This window comes from Aquarana catesbeiana, linkage group LG03 (genome assembly GCF_042186555.1).
Source record: "Aquarana catesbeiana isolate 2022-GZ linkage group LG03, ASM4218655v1, whole genome shotgun sequence".
Lineage (NCBI taxonomy): Eukaryota > Metazoa > Chordata > Amphibia > Anura > Ranidae > Aquarana > Aquarana catesbeiana.
The window spans coordinates 603,747,443-603,766,755 of NC_133326.1; the positions used below are offsets into that span (position 1 = coordinate 603,747,443).

General features: G+C 41.8%; 1 protein-coding gene across 35 annotated transcripts in view; it reads right to left on the reverse strand.

Annotated features, from left to right (window-relative positions):
* Positions 1 to 1,794: 1,794 nt before the first annotated feature.
* Positions 1,795 to 19,313, reverse strand: part of CAMK2B (calcium/calmodulin dependent protein kinase II beta) — a 251,461-nt gene continuing 233,942 nt past the window's right edge. For all 35 annotated transcript variants that reach the window (XM_073622133.1, XM_073622141.1, XM_073622132.1 and 32 more), the window contains 2 exons: positions 9,885 to 10,119; positions 1,795 to 3,832 (listed from right to left, as the gene is read on the reverse strand). In XM_073622133.1, coding sequence (XP_073478234.1) covers positions 9,887 to 10,119 — 233 coding nt within the window. In that variant the 3' untranslated portion in view covers positions 1,795 to 3,832; positions 9,885 to 9,886. The remainder of the gene's footprint in view (positions 3,833 to 9,884; positions 10,120 to 19,313) is intronic.

A 19,313-nucleotide genomic window follows, 5' to 3' on the forward strand; every position in this document is an offset into this window, starting at 1 on the left:
GGTTTGCCTGAAGTTCAGCTTTAACAAAACAGGTATCACAAACACATGGCTTGGCAGGCAGTCTGCAGCATCAGATCTTCTATTTTTACACTTTGCTTTTGCACACAGCAGTTTATTATCATTGAGAACTTCCTTTAGCTTGATGAATAAGTGTGAAAACAAACATTGATCTGTAGCAGATTCTTGCAAATTACATGTGCCTGAGTTTGCCCAACAACAGTAAACTTGCCCCTCAGCCAATCTAGGGTCAGCTTTGTACAGCATCACTGTTTGTTAATAACTTTTTAACCACCTATTATAAAGATGTAACAGGAAGTGAAAATGGTTTCAACATTTGCAAAGGTGTGCATGTTTACAGCCTTATGTAGGAAAGCATGTTCAGAAAGCTTTTAATCCACAAAATGATACTAGTTTGATATATCTAGCTTGCAGATATAACTTGCAAAACACACAATGATCTTTCTTAATTTTGTTCATGCACTTAGCCCTCGTTCACATTAGGGTGAATTTGCAGCCTTTTGCAACAGCACCGCTCCAATCAGTACGATGCCGACTTTGCGGTGCCACATCGATTTGCAAAAGTAGTTCCTGCACTACTTTTGCCAATTTCAGGTGCGACTTCAATAGACATCTGCATGAAGATGTCTTTCAAGTAGCACCTGAAATCGCGCTGACCTGCTACTTTAAAATCATGCTACGTCACTTGAAGTAGCACGATTTCAAAGTAGCAGCAATGTGAACCAGGGCTAACCATGCCATTGAATATAACAGCACAGATCGCATAATATATTTTATGTATGATTTATTATGTACTGATAGCTTGGAGAATTATTCACAAAGATTTTGTAAACATTTATACAAACGGATATGTTGGTTGTGTCAGAGGCTATTGATTTATATGGGGCCCACAGGTGAAGTTCCTAACATCGCCAAAGGGCCATACATAATGGTCAATATATGTAATGCTATAGAAAACTGTAGGTTACAGGAGAAGGTCAGAAACTGTGGATGTGCTACAGGTTTGGTTGGCGAATGAAGACATGCTGTAGGCTACAGACAGGGAACATTGATCCGGGAACAACTTGCAGTGCCGCTCTAAGCTGAGACAAAGATCTCCCCGCCAGTTGCAGTCAAGGGAACAGGTGTCTATGTACCATTTTGGGGTGTAGAAGCATCAACAGAGAAAGGAAGGAACACCGCTCACCGACCCAGTGCATGAATATGTGGCCTCAGCCAGTGATGTTGCAGCTCTGGCTGAGGCCACATTCATTCAGATATTCATATTCATGCACTGGGTTGATGAGCAGAGATGGAACATGTTATGAGAGACTGGTAAAGATCATTCCCTTTGCATTTTCAAATTGGTGCTCTCAATACTTCTCAGGTTTGAGGGCCACATCAAGTACCAAAGGGCTCTTGGGCTACAGATTGGCCAACAGGAGGTTTGGTGTTGTAATGTTTCAAAAGCTTCACAAGTTTGCTTTGGGAATTGTTTTTAATTCCTTGATTGATGTAGGCTGTTATAGAAAAAAAGGCAGAGGATGGGCAGACCACAATAACCCACAGCAACTTATCAACAATCATTTTTCTTGGGTGTGAATGTAAGATCTGCTTGAATGCTTGTTGCCTTTTAAATTTAAAGTCACCTAGGCAAATGAGTAAAAGTTTATATAGTGTTGAAGTTACTACATGTATTGTTCCCTAGCGCCTCTCTTAAATAGTTCCTTTTTTAGACAGAGAGGTTTGAAGTAGGGCTGAAGAAAATGTTTGTGAGCATAGACCAGACGAGACATATTATGTTTTTTCTTTTTTAATTTGCAATATTCTGAAACAAATCAAGAGGAAGATTTTTTTTCTGTCTTTATCCTCTTGCTTTGACACTTACAAGGCTCAGAAAAAAATAGTGAGAAAGAGACGAGAAAACAGAAATATAAAGGAAGACAGCAGCAAAAGAACCCCACTGGCATTCAGAAAACGAACAAGCTGTCCTCTTGTTTCTCTTATATATAGATTTATGTATATATATATGTATTTATAGGATTTCTGTTTAAAGGGCATGCAGAAAATTAAACAGCAACAAATGAAAACAAGTCAGGCTGGAGATTCGCCTCTCCTCTCCCTTGGGGTCACTGCTCTGAACCCTGTAAACTTGTGTAAAATTGGCATTCGAGGAAGGAGTGTTACACATATGCTCCTTGCCTATTCGGTTAGGGATGCGCAGAAGAGTTTGTCCTGGCAATGACGATCAGGCACAATAGCAATAATTGGATTTCTGCTTTCCCTCAATCCCTGAAGATTTTGGTTGCTGCTTTTTCCCAGTGTATTCAAAGAGGATCAGTCATCTCAACACAGTGAAAGTAGCCATTTTCTGTGCAGAAACAAAGCTCATCCTTTGTAGAATTAGTCACACTAGATCCTAGTGAATTATAATCAGTTTCCTGTGTTCCTCTGAAAAGTAGCTCAAGTCACGAAAAGGGCCACCTCCAATGTGAAGTAGATCCACTTTAAGGGAAACTTTTGCATCCTGGAAGATTCAGTCCTTAACACTGGACTTATATTATCCTTGGATCATACATTGCCGCCCTACAAACACAGAAAATCCTATAAACCCTAAACCTTCTGCAAAAAATGTCATAGACTACAAAATAATGGATATCTCAATAGTAACTAGAATTCAGAAAAAAACATCATCTTGAGGACCACTGAATGAAAACCTAAGCTACTTCAAAGGAAATCTATAAGAAGAATCCCTGTGATATATCCGATCTCAGAAGATCCAAGCGGCGTCATGGATTCTGTGCACAGACCCCACATGTCAGAGGAGAATCGTACTCACTGAGAAATGACAGACTTTAAGCACACTCCAAAAAATGCTGGCCATGCTTTGGGACTGGCTCTCCCACTGCAGACAATGGATAAGACCATTATTTACAGGGTGTGGGTTTGTTGGAGCTGGGTCGCTTCTTAAATATATATAAATATATATATTTTTCTTCTTTCGATATAAATAAATATATATTATATTATATATATATAAATATATATATATATATATATAAATAATATATATATTATTTTTGCATTCCTAAAGCAAATGAAAACAGAAACAGGTAGCAGTGGGGGCCCCTGGGAGAACTGCTTTGCAGAAATAAAAACAAAAAATATATATTTTTTTTTATTTTATGTCTTTTTAAATTTTTTTTGTGTGTTTTTTAAAGTACCTTTTTTGTTTTCTCTTTGTTCTGTTTGGACGACTCATTTCACGTTGGACGCGCAAACACACGGGAAGGAACAGCTCCACGGGAAGGTTACAGTTCTCTCCCCCCAGCCCCTCGAGATTTCAGATGATCCCTCCACCCCTCCACAACCCCCCAAATAAAGCCAAAAAGACCAGAGGGAAGAAGGCTGAAGGTCAAATTTTTCTCTCTGCAACAAGTCAATAGATGCACTTACCCCTGTAGCATGATAGGGGTCATACAGGTTTCAGCTTTCCCTTCCCCAGCTCGGGAGGGATAAGAATGCTTAGAAGTTCAGAAGGGAAACATACAAAGGAGGCTTTTTTCCTACAACATTTTCTTGTCCTCTTGCAAACATTTCATGAGTCCAGGCAGTGGATGTCTGGGGTATGTGTGCACATGGGGGGAGGGGATTGAGGGCCACAAGAATAGAAGAGTCTGGATTTGGAGGGGTTGAGGGGGAGGAGGGATGAGAGGGAACGGCACAAGCATGCGGTCACGTGCTTTTCCTCGCCGCTGGAACTCTGGGAGCGGCGGAGCCAAAAGTCTCTGGCACTTCCTCTTTTCTGGTGAAGCCAGGAGGGCATTACTGGAGGCTGTGTAAAAAGAGATAAAGTCATCTTGGATCAGATGTAAATAATTAGGTAGTAGATAAATCTATTAGATTTCTGCCATTTTGACTTAAAGCTGTGATGTGATAACTCCCAACTAGCTCTGTTTTGAAGCTAAATTCCTCTCCATTTTTCTTCACAGTTTAAATCCAAAAGCAAAAATGTATATTACAGCTCACAAATCCTTAAAGCAGAACTAAAGGTAAAAAACAACAAACTGTGAGCAGACAGGCTATTTATGGCAGAAGATACATGCTATGTGGTTGATTTACTAAAACTGAAATTTGGTGCAATTGTGGTAACCAATCAGCTTCTAACTTCAGCTTGTTCAATGAAGCTTTGACAAAAAACCTGGAAGCTGATTGTTTTTTATGCACAGCTGCACCAGATTTTGCACTCTCCACTTTTAGGCTACTTACACACTGGGTAGGCATTTTATCGCTAAAAGGCATTTTTTAGGCATTTTAGCACTAAAAATAACACCTGTAAAGCGCTTGAAAACCACCTTCCATGCCACCCCAGTGTGAAAGCCGAGTGCTTTCACACTGGGGCGGTGCACTTGCATGACATTTACAAAAAGTCCTGCAAGCAGTATCTTTGGGGCAGTTTGGGAGCGTGGTATATTGCGCTCCTAAACCGGCCCTGCCCATTGGAATGCATGGGCAGCCCTTCCGAAGCGCCGCAACAAGGGTGGTTTTAACCCTTTCTTCGGCCACTAGCGGGGGTTAAAAGTGCCCCGCTAGCGGCCGAAAAGCACTGCTAAAACAAAGGTAAAGTGCCGCTAACACGAGCGGCGCTTTACTGCTAATGCGGCGTGGCCCCAGTGTGAAAGTAACCTTAGTAAATCAACCCCTGTGTCTCTTCTGCAATAAAATAATTTTACCTGCCAGTTTGCAGTCTTGTTTACAATGTACACTGAGCTGCATACCTGCAGCTCAGGGATACATTCTTGCCAAGGTGCCTGTGTGCCAGGAGCTATGTTATTCCAAGCCACATAATTAAAATAGATGCCTGTGAGGGACCTTGCAGATGTTAGACCATTGCTTAGTTCCTCTTTAAAGTGGTGGCTGCACTAGTTTTTTATTTGTATGCTTTTTTTTATTTCAACCTGGTGATCCAGCCAGTAAGAGCTGCATGTGCAACAGGCTCTAATACCCCTCTAAAACGGATTCTTGGAGGATTGCTTTCTCAGAATCGGTTTTAAGCTGGTGTATAGGCATGTAATACTGTCACCTCCTGAATGCTATTTATTTCTCAATCCCAATATGGATATTACATTGAACCAAGCACCACAACCACCATAGCCACGATTGGCATATGGTTGCGGTGAAGACCTCTTATTTTCAGTTTGACAGGTGGTGCCGAGTTAAACTGCCACACCATGAAGCATTGCAGGCGCAACAATATAAACAGACCCGAGAGTAGGTGGCACACAGCCTAAGTCTGTTATTTTTCGATTTCTATTAGCTGTAAGCTGTAACCACTTGAAGTATTAGCTTATTTATTAGTCAATTCCATCTAAATATTTTTTCTAATAGGTTCCAAATGAACCGGTTTAAATGTACTTTCTGGGTGACCCTGTGGCCCCATCCCACCTGACATCCTTCCATTGAAAAATAAAAGGAGCTGGGCAGACAATTGCCTGAACCATTGGCTGTATTCGCTCATATACAGCCTCTGGGTATTCTGACAGGCGCCGCCAGTAACTGTCTGTTAGATAGAATCATCCATCCACACCGTATAGCATAGATGAGATCTGTTAGATTTTTTTTTTATTCAGTCTACAGGCTAAACAAAAAATAAATTGATCAGTGTATGGCCAGCCCTACACTACCACCTCCACAGGTTGACAATGCTGCTGGCCAAGGACGGCTCTGTTGCTTCTCCAGAGCGTGGATCCACTCTAAAGCCCTGTACACACTATCAGAAAATGGGACGAACGATCGGCCGGTTTTCCTCCGTGATTCACAGCAAGTTGGAACCGAGGATAGAAACAATGTACGAAACCTCTCGTACGAAAAAGGCTTTTTTGTTTTGTTACTTGCTTTTTTTGGTCATGCAAAGTCCTTCGTTTCTGGTATTTCTTGTATGAAAATCATACCAAAACGGTACACATTAAACGAAAACCATTTGTTCTGTTCCCGTACGAGAAAGATTTTGGAGTTTGTCACTTCGAGAATTTTTGTTCAGAAGGTTGAAATTGGCTGTCGAAAATCGTAGATCGTTCCTCAGACTAAAATGTTTGCCGATTTTCTTATAGTGTGTACTGGGCTTAAGACAGGGAAGTGTTTTACTGACCAGATCACTAGGAGAAAATGGATGCAGCCACCATATTTAATGATTGAAAAGCGACAATATTTTACATTTTTGTTTTGGGGTTTAAATATGCTTTATTGTACAGTTTTTGTCACTGATATAAATCTGACTGAAAAGAACACATATTGTTTCAGTGTTGAAGAAAAGTGTTTGCATAGTTCTTACCTTTACTGATTTGCTAATGCTCACAGACTAGTATCAATGAAGAAGCATAGTTATCCACAGTGACAAATCCAAAATCTGCTGCAGCTGTGCATGGTAGCCAATCAGTTTCTTAGCCCTGGCTCACATTGGAATGATTTGACATGCAATTTGACACGTCAAATCGCATGTCAAATTGGCAGCAATGGCACCGTCCTAATCGGTGCGATGCTGCATTTGCGACATCGCACCGATTTCAAAAAGTAGTTTCTGTACTTTTTGCGATTTTGAGCTGCGATTTACATTGACATCTGTGCAGAAACCTGCACAGATGTCTCTGAAATCGTGGCCGAAATCGGGACTGACATGGGAGAGTGAAATCATGCGAGTTCAGCTGAACTCGCATGGCTTCATTCCCGCAGCTCAGTGTGAACCTGGGCTAACTTCAGCTTGTTTAATTAACCACTTGCTGCCCGCCTGCCGTCATATGACAGCGGGACGGTGCAGCTGTTATCCTTCCAGGCAGCCCAGGGGGCGGGGTCCCGGTGCACGTGCCCGGCGGCCGCGATGTCCCCCGGGCACCCGCGATTGCCCGGTAACCGAGCAGGACCGTGGATCTGTGTGTGTAAATACACAGATCCACGTCCTGTCAGATGGGAGGAGACCGATGGTATGTTCCTTGTACAGAGGAACACCGATCGGTCTCCTCCCCTTGTGAATCCCCCCCCCCCCCCACAGTTAGAATCACTCCCTAGCAACACATTAACCCCTACAGCGCCCCCTCCTGGTTAACCCCTTCATTGCCAGTCACATTTATATAGTAATCAATGCATTTTTATAGCACGGATCGCTGTATAAATGTGAATGGTCCCAAAAATGTGTCAAAATTGTCCGATGTGTCTGCCACAATATCGCAGTCACGATAAAAATCGCAGATCGCCGCCATTACTAGTAAAAAAAAAAAATAATAATAAAAATGCTATAAATCTATCCCCTTATTTTGTAGACGCTATAACTTTTGCGTAAACCAATAAATATACGCTTATTGCGATATTTTTTTACAAAAATATGTAGAAGAATACGTATCGGCCTAAACTGAGAAAAAAATTTGTTTAAAAAAAAAATTTGGATACTTATTATAGCAAAAAGTAAAAAATATTGTGTTTTTTTCAAACTTGTCACTCTTGTTTTGTTTATAGCACAAGAAATAAAAAACGCAGGGGTGATCAAATACCACCAAAAGAAAGCTCCTATTAGTGGGGAAAAAATGATAAAAATTTCATTTGGGTACAGTGTAGTATGGCCGCGCAATTGTTATTCAAAGTGCGACAGCGCTGAAAGCTGAAAATTGGCCTGGGCAGGAAGGGGGTGAAAATGCCCTGTATGGAAGTGGTTAAGCTTTGACAAAAAAAAAAAAAAAAATGGAAGCTGATTTCTACTCATATCTCAAATTTTTGCAGTTTTAGTAAATCAGCCCAGTGTATTTTGGTTGCTATGTGTAATAAGTATATTTTTGAACTGAAGCATCTAAGCAACGTTTCTGTTTTTTGGGGGGGGGTTTCCTTTTTATCTGTTGTTATCTATAAATGCATGTACATTTATTTTTAACCGGTTCAATACAGGGCAATTTCACCCCCTTCCTTCCCAGGCCAATTTTTAGTTTTCAGTGCTGTCGCACTTTAAACGTCAATTGCGCGGTCGTGCGACGTTGTACCCAAAAAAAATTGACGTCCTTTTTTCACCACAAATAGAGCTTTTTTTGGTGGTATTTGATCGCCTCTGCGTTTTTTATTTTTTGCGCTATAAACAAAAGAACGACAATTTTGAAAAAAACACAATATTTTTTACTTTTTGCTATAATAAATATCCCAATTTTTTTTTTTAAAAACACATTTTTTCCTCAGTTTTGGCCGATACGTATTCTTCTACATATTTTTGGTAAAAAAAAATCGCAATAAGCATATATTGATTGGTTTGCGCAAAAGTTATAGCGTCTACAAAATACGGGATAGATTTATGCCATTTTTTAAAAAAATATATTTTTTTATTTTTTTAGCGGCGATCGCGATTTTTTTTGGTGACTGCGACATTATGGCGGACACATCGGACACTTTTGACACATTTTTGGGACCAATCATATTTATACAGCGATCAATGCTATAAAATTGCATTGATTACTGGGTAAATGTGACAGGCAGTGAAGGGGTTAACCACTAGGGGGCGGGGAGGGGTTTAGTATGTTTCCTAGGGAATGATTCTAACTGAAGGGGGAGGGGACGCACTAGGGGAGGAGACCGATCAGTGTTCCTCCGTTCTGGGAACACAGATCGCTCTCCTCAGAGCTGACAGGCTGTGGATCTGTGTGTTTACACACACAGATCCACATGCCGGCCCGGTTAACGGGCAATCGCGGGTGCCCGGCGGACATCGCGGCCGCCGGGCACACGCACCGGGTCCCGAGGAACGTGGCGGGCGCGCGCGCTCCCTGCAGCGCGCGCGCCCCCTAGACGGCCGGGAATCCCAGGACGTCATATGAAATCCACCCAGGATGGGAGATCCCATCTGTGGACGTCATATGACTATACGCGGTTATTGAAGTGGTTAAACACAACATTCAGTATAGATTGTACTAACAGATCTTCTTTTTACAACTAACAAGGTTTTTTTTCTAGCAAAGTCTCCTTTCGTTTCATACCCCAATTTTATTTTATACTTAAAGTGGATGTAAACCCTCTCCTATACCCAGTGAAGTAAACAGCCTCAGATGACACACAGAGATAAAACAAATCTCCCTTCATAAGTTTTATATCTGCTGTCTTCAGCTTTAGAATTCTTACTTCGTGTTAGAATTTTTACTTCATGCCTCATTCTGCAGTAGGAGTGGTGTCTAGGCTTACACTGTGTGACAGCTAATTGGAGGAAAGGCACCCCCCCCCCCCCCCCCATCCAAATAGGCAGAAGAATGAAGATATTTTCAGAGCTGTGACAAGACAAGACAAGCTCTCTGCTAATCTATTTATAGCACCCACCCGAACACAAATCTCAGGCTGGTTTTATCTCCCTTCTCAGAGAACTTGTCAGATGTTATGCTGATAACAGAGGAAAGAAACAGCAGAAAGACATGAGACTCAGGACTTTGTAGAGAGATATGTAAACACTAAAAATAGATGTGCCTAGGTCAAATTTCATGAATCGGGTTTACATCCACTTTAAAATAAATAGCCGCCCCCCAAGAAAGGATTATTCACCTATTCCCACTCTTTAGCCACCTTTACATTGCAGAAGAAGTCCTCCCTGAGAAAGCTTCGGTGTCAGAACTTAAGCAGGTAACCCCCTTCCATGTGACAGTACTTGGGTCTGACATTTAGCCACTCAGGCCCAAGAACTGTCACATGGGCTGAGGTAACCTGCTGCCCAATACCTCAAAACCAGTCTGTTATAACAGCCTATCAAGGGGTTGAACGAGTGGGGAAATGGTGAAGGAGTGTGGATTAGTGAGAAGTCCTTGCTAAGGGGTGTGTCATCGGGAGTCACTTTGCACCGAAACAAGCAAACAATAGAAAAATGTGCAATATCTTACTGTCACTGGAGGGGTGCCACAGGGGCCCCTGAGCAGTGGAAGTGGACATTTTGCCACTTGCCATCACGGCGATGCCAAACTCGGGTTTCTTCAGACTGGCTGGTACGAGGTCGACCCTGTGTATCGATGTATTGTGTCAGGCGTATGTAGGCGATACAGGCAGCATCCTCTCCCACCACATGGACGTGAGGATTCAAGATGGTCGTATGGATTGGCTTGTTGTTCTTAGACAGCACTAAACACAATGAAGATTTTTTTTTTTTTGGTTTTAAAGAGAAATATAAAATAAAACATCAAAATCAATAAAATGGTTCCATAAGTATAAGGCCTCATGTACACAGACATCTAGCAGTTGCAAGGCTCTCTAGTGTAAAATCACCGGAGCTTTCATATTCCCTTCAGGTGCTGTATACATGTGCCAGTTCAGGTGATTGGGCGTAAGCAGCTGTACTCGTTTAAACGCTGATCGCTTCTGCATTGGAGTTTAAAGCGTGGGTAAATGCCAATGCAGAAACGATTGACACTTTCACGTACAGACAAGTACAGACATACAGTGTAGGAAAGCGATGAATATTTTATGCTATATTTTCTAAACTTACTACCCAATTTTTCTCCTTTCTTTGTCCATGTTCATGAAGTCTAAATAATTCCTGTTTAGCACAGGGCGTTTTTATGTTGTTTTTAATGAGGTATGTCAGTCAGATGCTGTTTGGTCTATAAAGAGCCCTCTAGTACTAACAGAAATATTATCATCACCTTATCACTGGATTTTGGCAGCATGGTGATGGTCTTTCTATATAGGAATACCAAAAAAACCCAGAAAACATTATTCCAGTCATTCTCAGAACTAGAGATTGATCAGGTTGGATTTTATTTTCGGACTAAAGGCAAAACTTTATTTTTAGTTTTGGACAGAGAATTAGACAGGCATTAGAATACCTGTGAGATTTTTGTTGCTGTCTGTGCCATGTTAGGGAGATTCACCTTCTCTATTTGTCATGTTTACTGTCATCACTGAAAGTGAAATAATCAAATTCCAAATTTTGAGTTGTCCCCAGAACATTAATAGATGGGAAATCCTCCCTCGCTTAGGAGGGATCTCCTCTAATTTCGGTTTTGGCTATGGGACAGGAAATAAATGGGATCTCCCCAGTGAGACACAAATGGCAAAAAAACCCAAAAAACTGACAGGGGTTATAACCCTTCCTTACTCTATTTAAAATTGAAAAAATAGCTTTTAGTTCTACTTTAAAGTGGTTCTAAAGGTTGAAAGTTTTTTTACCTTCATGCATTAGATACATGAAGGTAAAAAACCTTCATTATGCAGTTACCCCGTCAGCCCCTCCTAATACTTACCCGAGCCTGATCTCGATCTCGATGATTGAGAGCAGCTGCTCTCCCGGGGTCTCTGCCTCCTCATTGGCTGAGAGACGGCCCTAGGAGCCATTGGCTCCCGCTGCTTTCAATCAAAGCCAGTGAGGAGGGAGCGAGGGCAGGGCCAAGGCCAAGCTTTACAAGCTCACTTGCATGGGGGTATCTCTATGATCCCCTCCCTCTTTTCCATATACATTAACACGCATATTTAAGTAATCTGAGCATACATGTTAACATTATTTGTAAAAAGATCTTGAATGTTTATAGCCATCTTTAATCTTGTGTTCCTTGGAACTTTAAGGAGTGAAATAAAGTATAGGTCATTTGGGTTAATTGCACACATTTGTGAAGTGTTTTGGACCTTTTATCTGGTTTAATAAATATAGACTAATTTATTACACCAAACCTGTAACTAAATATTTACTAATTAAAAATTGCAGTTTATAAGGTTTCACCACATTTTTTGAGGTAAGTTTGGCCCCTTATCATTTGGCCCATGTTTTAGTTAGGCTGACTTGCCTGCCTTAAAGCCTAACTCCAAGTTTTAGCAAACTTTAAATAGTTCATTTGGACCAAGCTGGTCACATACAGCCTCAGTGCGCTCTGTATAAACTGTATGTAGCATCAGCGGGATGGGGACTTTCTGCTCTGCTCCCAGATCAAAATTGAGTTGCGTTGAGCACTGCTCAGTCATTCACAAGTGGCTTTGTATTTATGAATGAATACAAGGCTTCCTCTGATTGGCTGAGGATGAAAGGCATGATGCCACAATCTCCACCTCAGCCAATCGGAGGAAACTGCGTATTCATTTGTAAAATACAAAGCTTCCTGTGAATAGCTTCCAGTGCTCAGCCTAATTCTATTTTGTTACGGGAGCAGGACAGAAAGTTCACATCCCTATGCTACACTGCTGTATACTGTATGTAGCTGATGATACATACAGTTTATACAGCGCACACAGCTGCTGCATGTGTTAGTCTAAGAAATAGTTTGTTTGGACCAGCTTGATCTAGATGCACTACCCTTCTAGTAAGGTTGCTAGTGTAATTTAGTTTTTGGCTCCCTATGTAGTCAGAGGAGTTGAATTGTCTACTGTGGCTCCACAAACGGTGGGATTGATTGCTTCCCTCTAGTTCTGTTGAGAAACTTCCAGAGCTTGGGGTGGGAAGATACAAATCCTCAGCTTAAATATTTACTACCCTCTGACCAATCCCTGGGGAGGTGTACCCAGTAGGTGGTCAGAGGAGGGGTTAAATAGAGTGAAGCCTGGGCAGAGGAGTAAGTGTGTGCCTGGTCTTACATATCCAAGGATTGACTGCTGATGCTTCAGGGGCTATTTGCCCCTGGAGCCATCCAGGGTTGGCTACTGGAGTACTCAGCTCTATGGACAGAACCCTCAAATTCTGGATCTCTCTCCCGGGTCTGTGGGAAGAGCTTGATTACTGAGCTGCAGTATCCATGGTCCCCTGTTGTGGATAGTGACTGTTCCAATTAGCCCTGAACTTGTTCATGATTGTTCGTGGTTCTCAGCTGCAAGGGTTTTAGGCTGCTCTGTTCTACAATACAGAGTAAACTGCTGCTATAGAGAGAACTGTCCTCAGCTTAAATTGGCATTTGAGCATTTTGGAGTATCCCATTCCCTATTGTTCTCCTTCTACAGCAATAAACCTCAAAAAGACACCCGTGGGCTGTTTTCTGAGTGAGTGAACTGTTTAATGTGTGCCTGTCAACCTGAATAGGAAAGAACCTGGGCAAATCCAGCAGCCTTTGGGGGGGTAAATGCTACACAAACTATTTAAAGTTCACTAAAATCTGGAGTTAGCCTTGTGCCTTTGGTGAAAAGGCTTTTCATTTTCTAGATGTTTGTCCTTTATTAAAATGAAAGGGCAGTTTAGTACACAAGGGGAGAAAAATTACATACAGGTTAAGCTGGCCATGCATGGCTCAGTTTTATCATTCAGGTAGCAGGCCATTCTAAGGTGGATGCCAGAATCCTCCCTGCTCCCCTGCCATCAGAACTGATCAGTGCTGCAACCGATTGGCTGCATTGTGCTGATAGAACCAACATTTTACAATAAGCTCGTTCATGAGAAGTTGATCATTATATCGACTTCACATGAACAAGAATGGACGTAGATGGAACGAATTCGGCCAGTCCTTCCTGAACCAGCCGAATTTCTATCCATCTATGGCTAGCTTTACTTATGTACGTGTATAAATATACATAAGAGGACGCAAACGCTTAGTCCATTACCACAAAAAAAAACATTTATTAAAAGTACACAACAGTGTTATACTCACAAAGTAGCAATAAAATCAAGCTTGTCATATACAATGCTTCAATTGGTGACTCTATGGCCACACAGTCAGCTAGCTCTGAGGAAGGGGCTCTGTCCCCCGAAACACATAAGCTTTTCCACCGTGTGGCTGTAGAGTCACCCGCCTCACCAGTTAGAGTGTTGTATACGACAAGCTTGATTTTATTCCTATTTTGTGAGTGTAATGCCGCCTACACATGAGCAGACTTTACGGCATACTTGGTTCGGCGGACCGGAGTCCGTCAGACAATTCGATCGTGTGTGGGCTCCAGCGGACTTTTTTCCTCCAAAAGTTCGACGGACCTAGAAATGAAACATGTTTCAAAACCGACGCTAGGGCAGCTATTGGCTTCTGGCTATGAACTTCCTTGTTTTAGTCCGGTCGTACGTCATCAGGTATGAATCCATCGGACTTTAGTTGATCGTGTGTAGGCAAATCCGTTCATTCGAAAAGTCCGCCGAACCAAGTATGCCGTAAAGTCCAGTCGTGTGTACGCGGCATAACACTGTTGTGTGCTTTCAATAATTTTTTTTTTTTTATGGTAATGCACTAGGTGTTTGCGCCCTCTTGTGTATATTTTTACAGTGTTTGGAAGGACCGCTCAGTTCAAGGAGGGCTGCATCGCTGAAACCATTGCCTACACTAGTCCTGTTGTTTGAGGAAGTCCTAGGATTGAGCGCTGGATGGTGTTTTTGGTTTGTCTTGTGTATGTTGATTCCCTGTAGTGACTGCAGAGTTTGGTGATTAACACAAAACATGCAATCTATATATGCATATTCTTATTGCTGTAATTTGCTACTTTGCCACTAGCAAGCGCAATAGAAATGGTAATACAGTGCCCAAATACAAGGACAAATGCAGTCAATGTATAACTATGATAATTCACTATTTGTGACCCTTTATGGTTTCATAGTGAGAATCTTCTTTACAAGACAATTATCAACAGATTAAAAAGCTCTATCACAGGGTAAATCAATCTTCTGTTTACATACTTCTTCCATGGTGTATTTGGGATATTAGTCGGGGAATGGATACTTCCATTTAAACCTTACCTTACAGCAGGGCCGTCTTAATAGCATCATGGGCCCCCAGGCAAAGTAATGCACTTGGGCCCCCTACCAGGCTGCCCCAATTTACGCACCTACTCTCAATAATTGAATTATAAATAGTTGCTAGAATTAAACATATATTTATTAGTACTTTCGATAAAATTTTATTTAAACAGTAAGAAAACATGCCATATATCAAAGACTAATGAACACAAAGCACAGTACGGGGGAGGCAGAAGGGCACAATACAGAAGGAGTCAGGGGGACACAATACTGGGATCAGGAGGGCACAGTACAGGTTCCGGGATGCTGCCTGGGACACGGCCATCCTGGGACAGCTTAGTAAAAAGCGTGACTGTCCTGTCAAATCCGGGACAATTGGCAAGTATAATGTAATGCAAGATTATCATGGGGCCTCTATGCACCTGGGGCCCTGAGCACTGCCCAGGGGTGCCCATGCATTAAGACAGCCCTGCCTCACAGGTGATTTTCTTACTGACTTTAAACCTGACATCTTAAGATCCCTTGTATAGGCAGCTGTTCTCTGTTCTCAAAAATGATATATCTGAGAATGTTCCTAGAAACTGGTAGTCAGGTAACCAGTATACACCTGGAATAACACACTGACAGCTAATAATGTTTACAACAGAAATGGTAGCCATGGATATAGTAAGAACATTTTGATGTGGTGAGGATGCTATCTCGAACAGGAATTTGAACATTTGGTATTTTATCATGCTAAAAATAAAATGGGCATGGTAAAAATTACTGTATTTAGAAACCTTTTCACCATTTCTCCTGAATGCACTAGAGCCAGTTCTTGTCTCCTTTAGGCTAGGTTCACATCTGTGTGGCTCTGTGGGCAGATTTGCATGGGCACTGCAGCTCTTTCATTTGAATGGGCTGGCATGCCCCCTGAAATGCAGAAGAAAGGTCCCTGCAACATTCCAGAAATCGCAGCCTGCACAGGAACCGCAAGTGCAGTGTGGTTCCTAGTGCAGGTGTTATTTCCAGTGCGTGCGGGTGTTATTTCCAGTGCGTGCGGGTGCCATTAGTATTAATAGCACCCGCACAACACTCCTGCGTTTTTATGTGCAGGTGGTTTCGGCCGTGGGAACGCACCTGTTCCCGCAACCATCTGCACAGATTTGAACCTAGCTTTAAAGACTCTTTCACGTGGGCTTCAGCTTGTTCACATATGTGTTGATCATGAAGAATGAAGCAATGCTCATTAACGATTCTACAGCGTTTATGACGTGTTTTTGTTGCTTTGAAAAAGCTTCAAGTATGCTTGATGCCCATGTAAGTGTTGTTTTTCTAGAGTGAAGCACCTAACGACTTGACTTCTGAGAGGCAGTAATTGTAGCTGCTGACATTTTCTGGGGGAGACTGGAGCTCCTCTTTAACTGCTTGCCGACCAGCCGCTGCAGTTATACTGCGGCAGATTGGCTCGGCTGCGCAAATTGCCGACTGGTACGGCGGTCTCTTTAATGGTTATAGCCATTATAGCCAGAGCCGATGCGCATGGCCGGCGGCCGCAATGTCCGCTGGTCACTCACGAACGCTCCACAGAGTGCCAGAACAGGGATCTGTCAATGTAAACAAACAGATCACCATTCTGTCAGGGGAGTAGAGAGAGATCGTCTGTTTGTAGTGATCAGGAACAGCGATCTCTCTCCTCCTCCAGTCAGTCCACTCCCCCCATACCTCTCTAGGGAACACTTAACCCCTTGATTGCCTCCTAGTGTTAACCTCTTCCCTGCCAATGTCATTTATACAGTGATCAGTGGCTATTTTTAGCTCTGATCACTGTAATATTGTCACTGGTCCCAAAAAAGTGTCAAAAGTGTCCGATCTGTCTGTTGCAATGTCGCAGTCCCACTAAAAATCACTGATCACTGCCATTAATCACTGCCAGACCAATCAATATACACTTATTGTGTTTTTTTTTTCCAAAAATATGTAGAAGAATACATATTGGCCTAAACTGATGAAGAAATTAGTTTATTTTTATATTTATTATAGCAAAAAGCAAAAAATATTGTTTTTTTTTTCAAAATTGTCAGTTTTTTTGTTTTTAGCGCAAAAAATAAAAACCGCAGAGGTGATCAAATACCACCAAAAGAAAGCTCTATTTGTGGGAATAAATAGACCTCAATTTTGTTTGGGTGCAGCGTCGCATGACTCCACAATTGTCAGTTAAAGCGATACAGTGCCGTATCGCAAAAAATGGCCTGGTCTTTAGGGGGGTAAATCCTTCTGGGGCTGAAATGGTAATGACCACTGGGTTTTTTATTTTTTGCAATATAAACGGAAAAATACTGAAAATTTTGAAAAAAAATACATTTTTCTGGTATCAAATTTGCTAAACAAATAATCTTTCTTCAAAAAATTTAGACCAAAATGTAGTCTGCTAAATTTCTTTGGTAAAAATAACCTAAATCGGTGTATAATATATATTCTGTTAGAAAGTTATACAAACTACAAAATAATACTAGTCTACAAACTGTGGTGTATATATACCGTATTTATCAGCATATAACACGCACTTTTAAAATCAGGGGGAAATCGTGGGTGCGTGTTATACGCTGATCCCCGCCGATCCCCCCCGCTGATATACATACATAGCCAAGTGTACTCGGCTAGGCTCGGCTAGCTCTGCTCACAGTCACGCCCAGTCCCTCCCTATGACGGACATAACACAGGGACTGGGCGTGACTGTGAGCGGAGCTAGCTGAACCTAGCTGAGTACACTCAGCTATGTATGTATATGGGCGGTGCTCGGCTCCGCTCACAGTCACGCCCAGTCCCGCAATTGGACCTGTGTTATGTCCATCATAGGGCGGAACTGGGCGGGACTATGAGAGGAGCCGAGAAGAGCCAAGGACCGGCTCTGTGTATCTCGGCACCGGCGGCGCCATTTTCAAACTACAGTGACACTGACAAGTCACTGCAGTTTAACTGAAGCCTGGGCAAGGCTGCAAATGCCACTGACAAGGCTGCAGATGGACACTGATAAGGCTGCAAATGACACTGGCAAGGCTGCAAAGGCTGCAAATGACACTTGCAAGGCTGCAAATGACACTGACAAGGCCGCAAAGGGTGCAAATGACACTAGACAAGCAAGCAGACGGACACTGATAAGGCTGTATTGACGGGCATTTAAATATAAGGTTTTTTTACTTAAAATTCCCTCCTGAACTTGGGGTGCGTGTTATACGCCGATAAATATGGTATTTGAAAATTGTCCTAAAGTAATGACGACCTCATTTCTTGAGGCCCTAAAATGTCAGGACAGCACAAACACCCCCCAAATTACCCCTTTTTGAAAGTAGACAGTTCAAGGTATTTAGTAGGAGGCATGGCGAGTTTTGTAAATTTTTTTGTCAAAATTGGAAAATGAGAAAATTAAATAAAACTTGTTTTTTTTTCAACTTTTTTTTATCTTGCATATTGTCAATATTCAAATTGGAAAAATTCTGTGAGCCACAATGATCTTATGCCTTGTTTGTGCTACCTCCAGCTGCATGCGCTAATCACGCTTCATATAACGTGCATAGGATAAATTTAGAAGTTATGCGCTGCGCTTGGGTGACCCCAAAAACAAAATTAATAATAACCAACTCTGTGCTTACTAGTGCGATAATATTAAATACAAATCGCGATCGCCTTATATAATCCTGTAGAGCATCTGTCTATTCATACCCCCCTGATGATGACACGTGATCCCTGTGTCGAAGACGCGTAGGCGAGGGGCCAGGACGGAGAGACTGACACAAACTTTACACCAGCGCTGTCCCAGCACAGCATACCTCACCAAACATCCAGTGATTTTGCATAGAAAGCCGTTATAGTATGGTGCACTGACGCACCAGTGCCATGTGAGTACCCCGGTGTGGGGAGCGTTTTCTTTTAATAAAAGTATTTTGACTATATTACACTATATAGTTTTCTTTTCATTTATATGTATGGAGCCATATTGTTTCCAGCTGGAGGAGTGCAGCAGACACTGAGACTGAGCCCAGGGGTGGCTCCAAAGCGTATTTGGACTCAGGGTAGAAGCTGAGTCACACGCTCTGAGGTGAGCACATTAGCTTAAGGGGGTCATGAAGAATCACAGGAGCATGTTTTGCAGCACTCAGGATATCTTCGGCATGATTGTTGTCACAGCTGAACACCACCTGCACGCATTGTTTTATTATCACTGCTGGACATTATTTGCACGCACTATTTAGAGTGCCAAAGAGAACTTTTTTCATTATTTATTAATTTTTTTAATTAAAAAAGCAGGATACTTTATATTGAGCACTAAGCACTTTTTATGTTGATTAAGACACTATGTATGGTGTAACAAGCACTATTAAGCACTAATTTATGGTGTAACAATCACTTGTTTTTTCACACCTTGTTTATTTATTCAACATTCATATTATTTGTATTTAATATTATCGCACTAGTAAGCACAGAGTTGGTTATTATTAATTTTGTTTTTGGGATCACCCAAGCGCAGCTCATAACTTATAAATTTATATTGTCAATATTGTAAATTTTTTAACATTTTCTTTATTTACGATTCTTTTTTTACATACTGTTATCAGAGTAGTTTAGTGTTGCCATAGTGACACTGTACTACTCAGGGGGGGAGGGGATCGAGGATTCTTTTTTTTTTACACTATTAATGCTTATA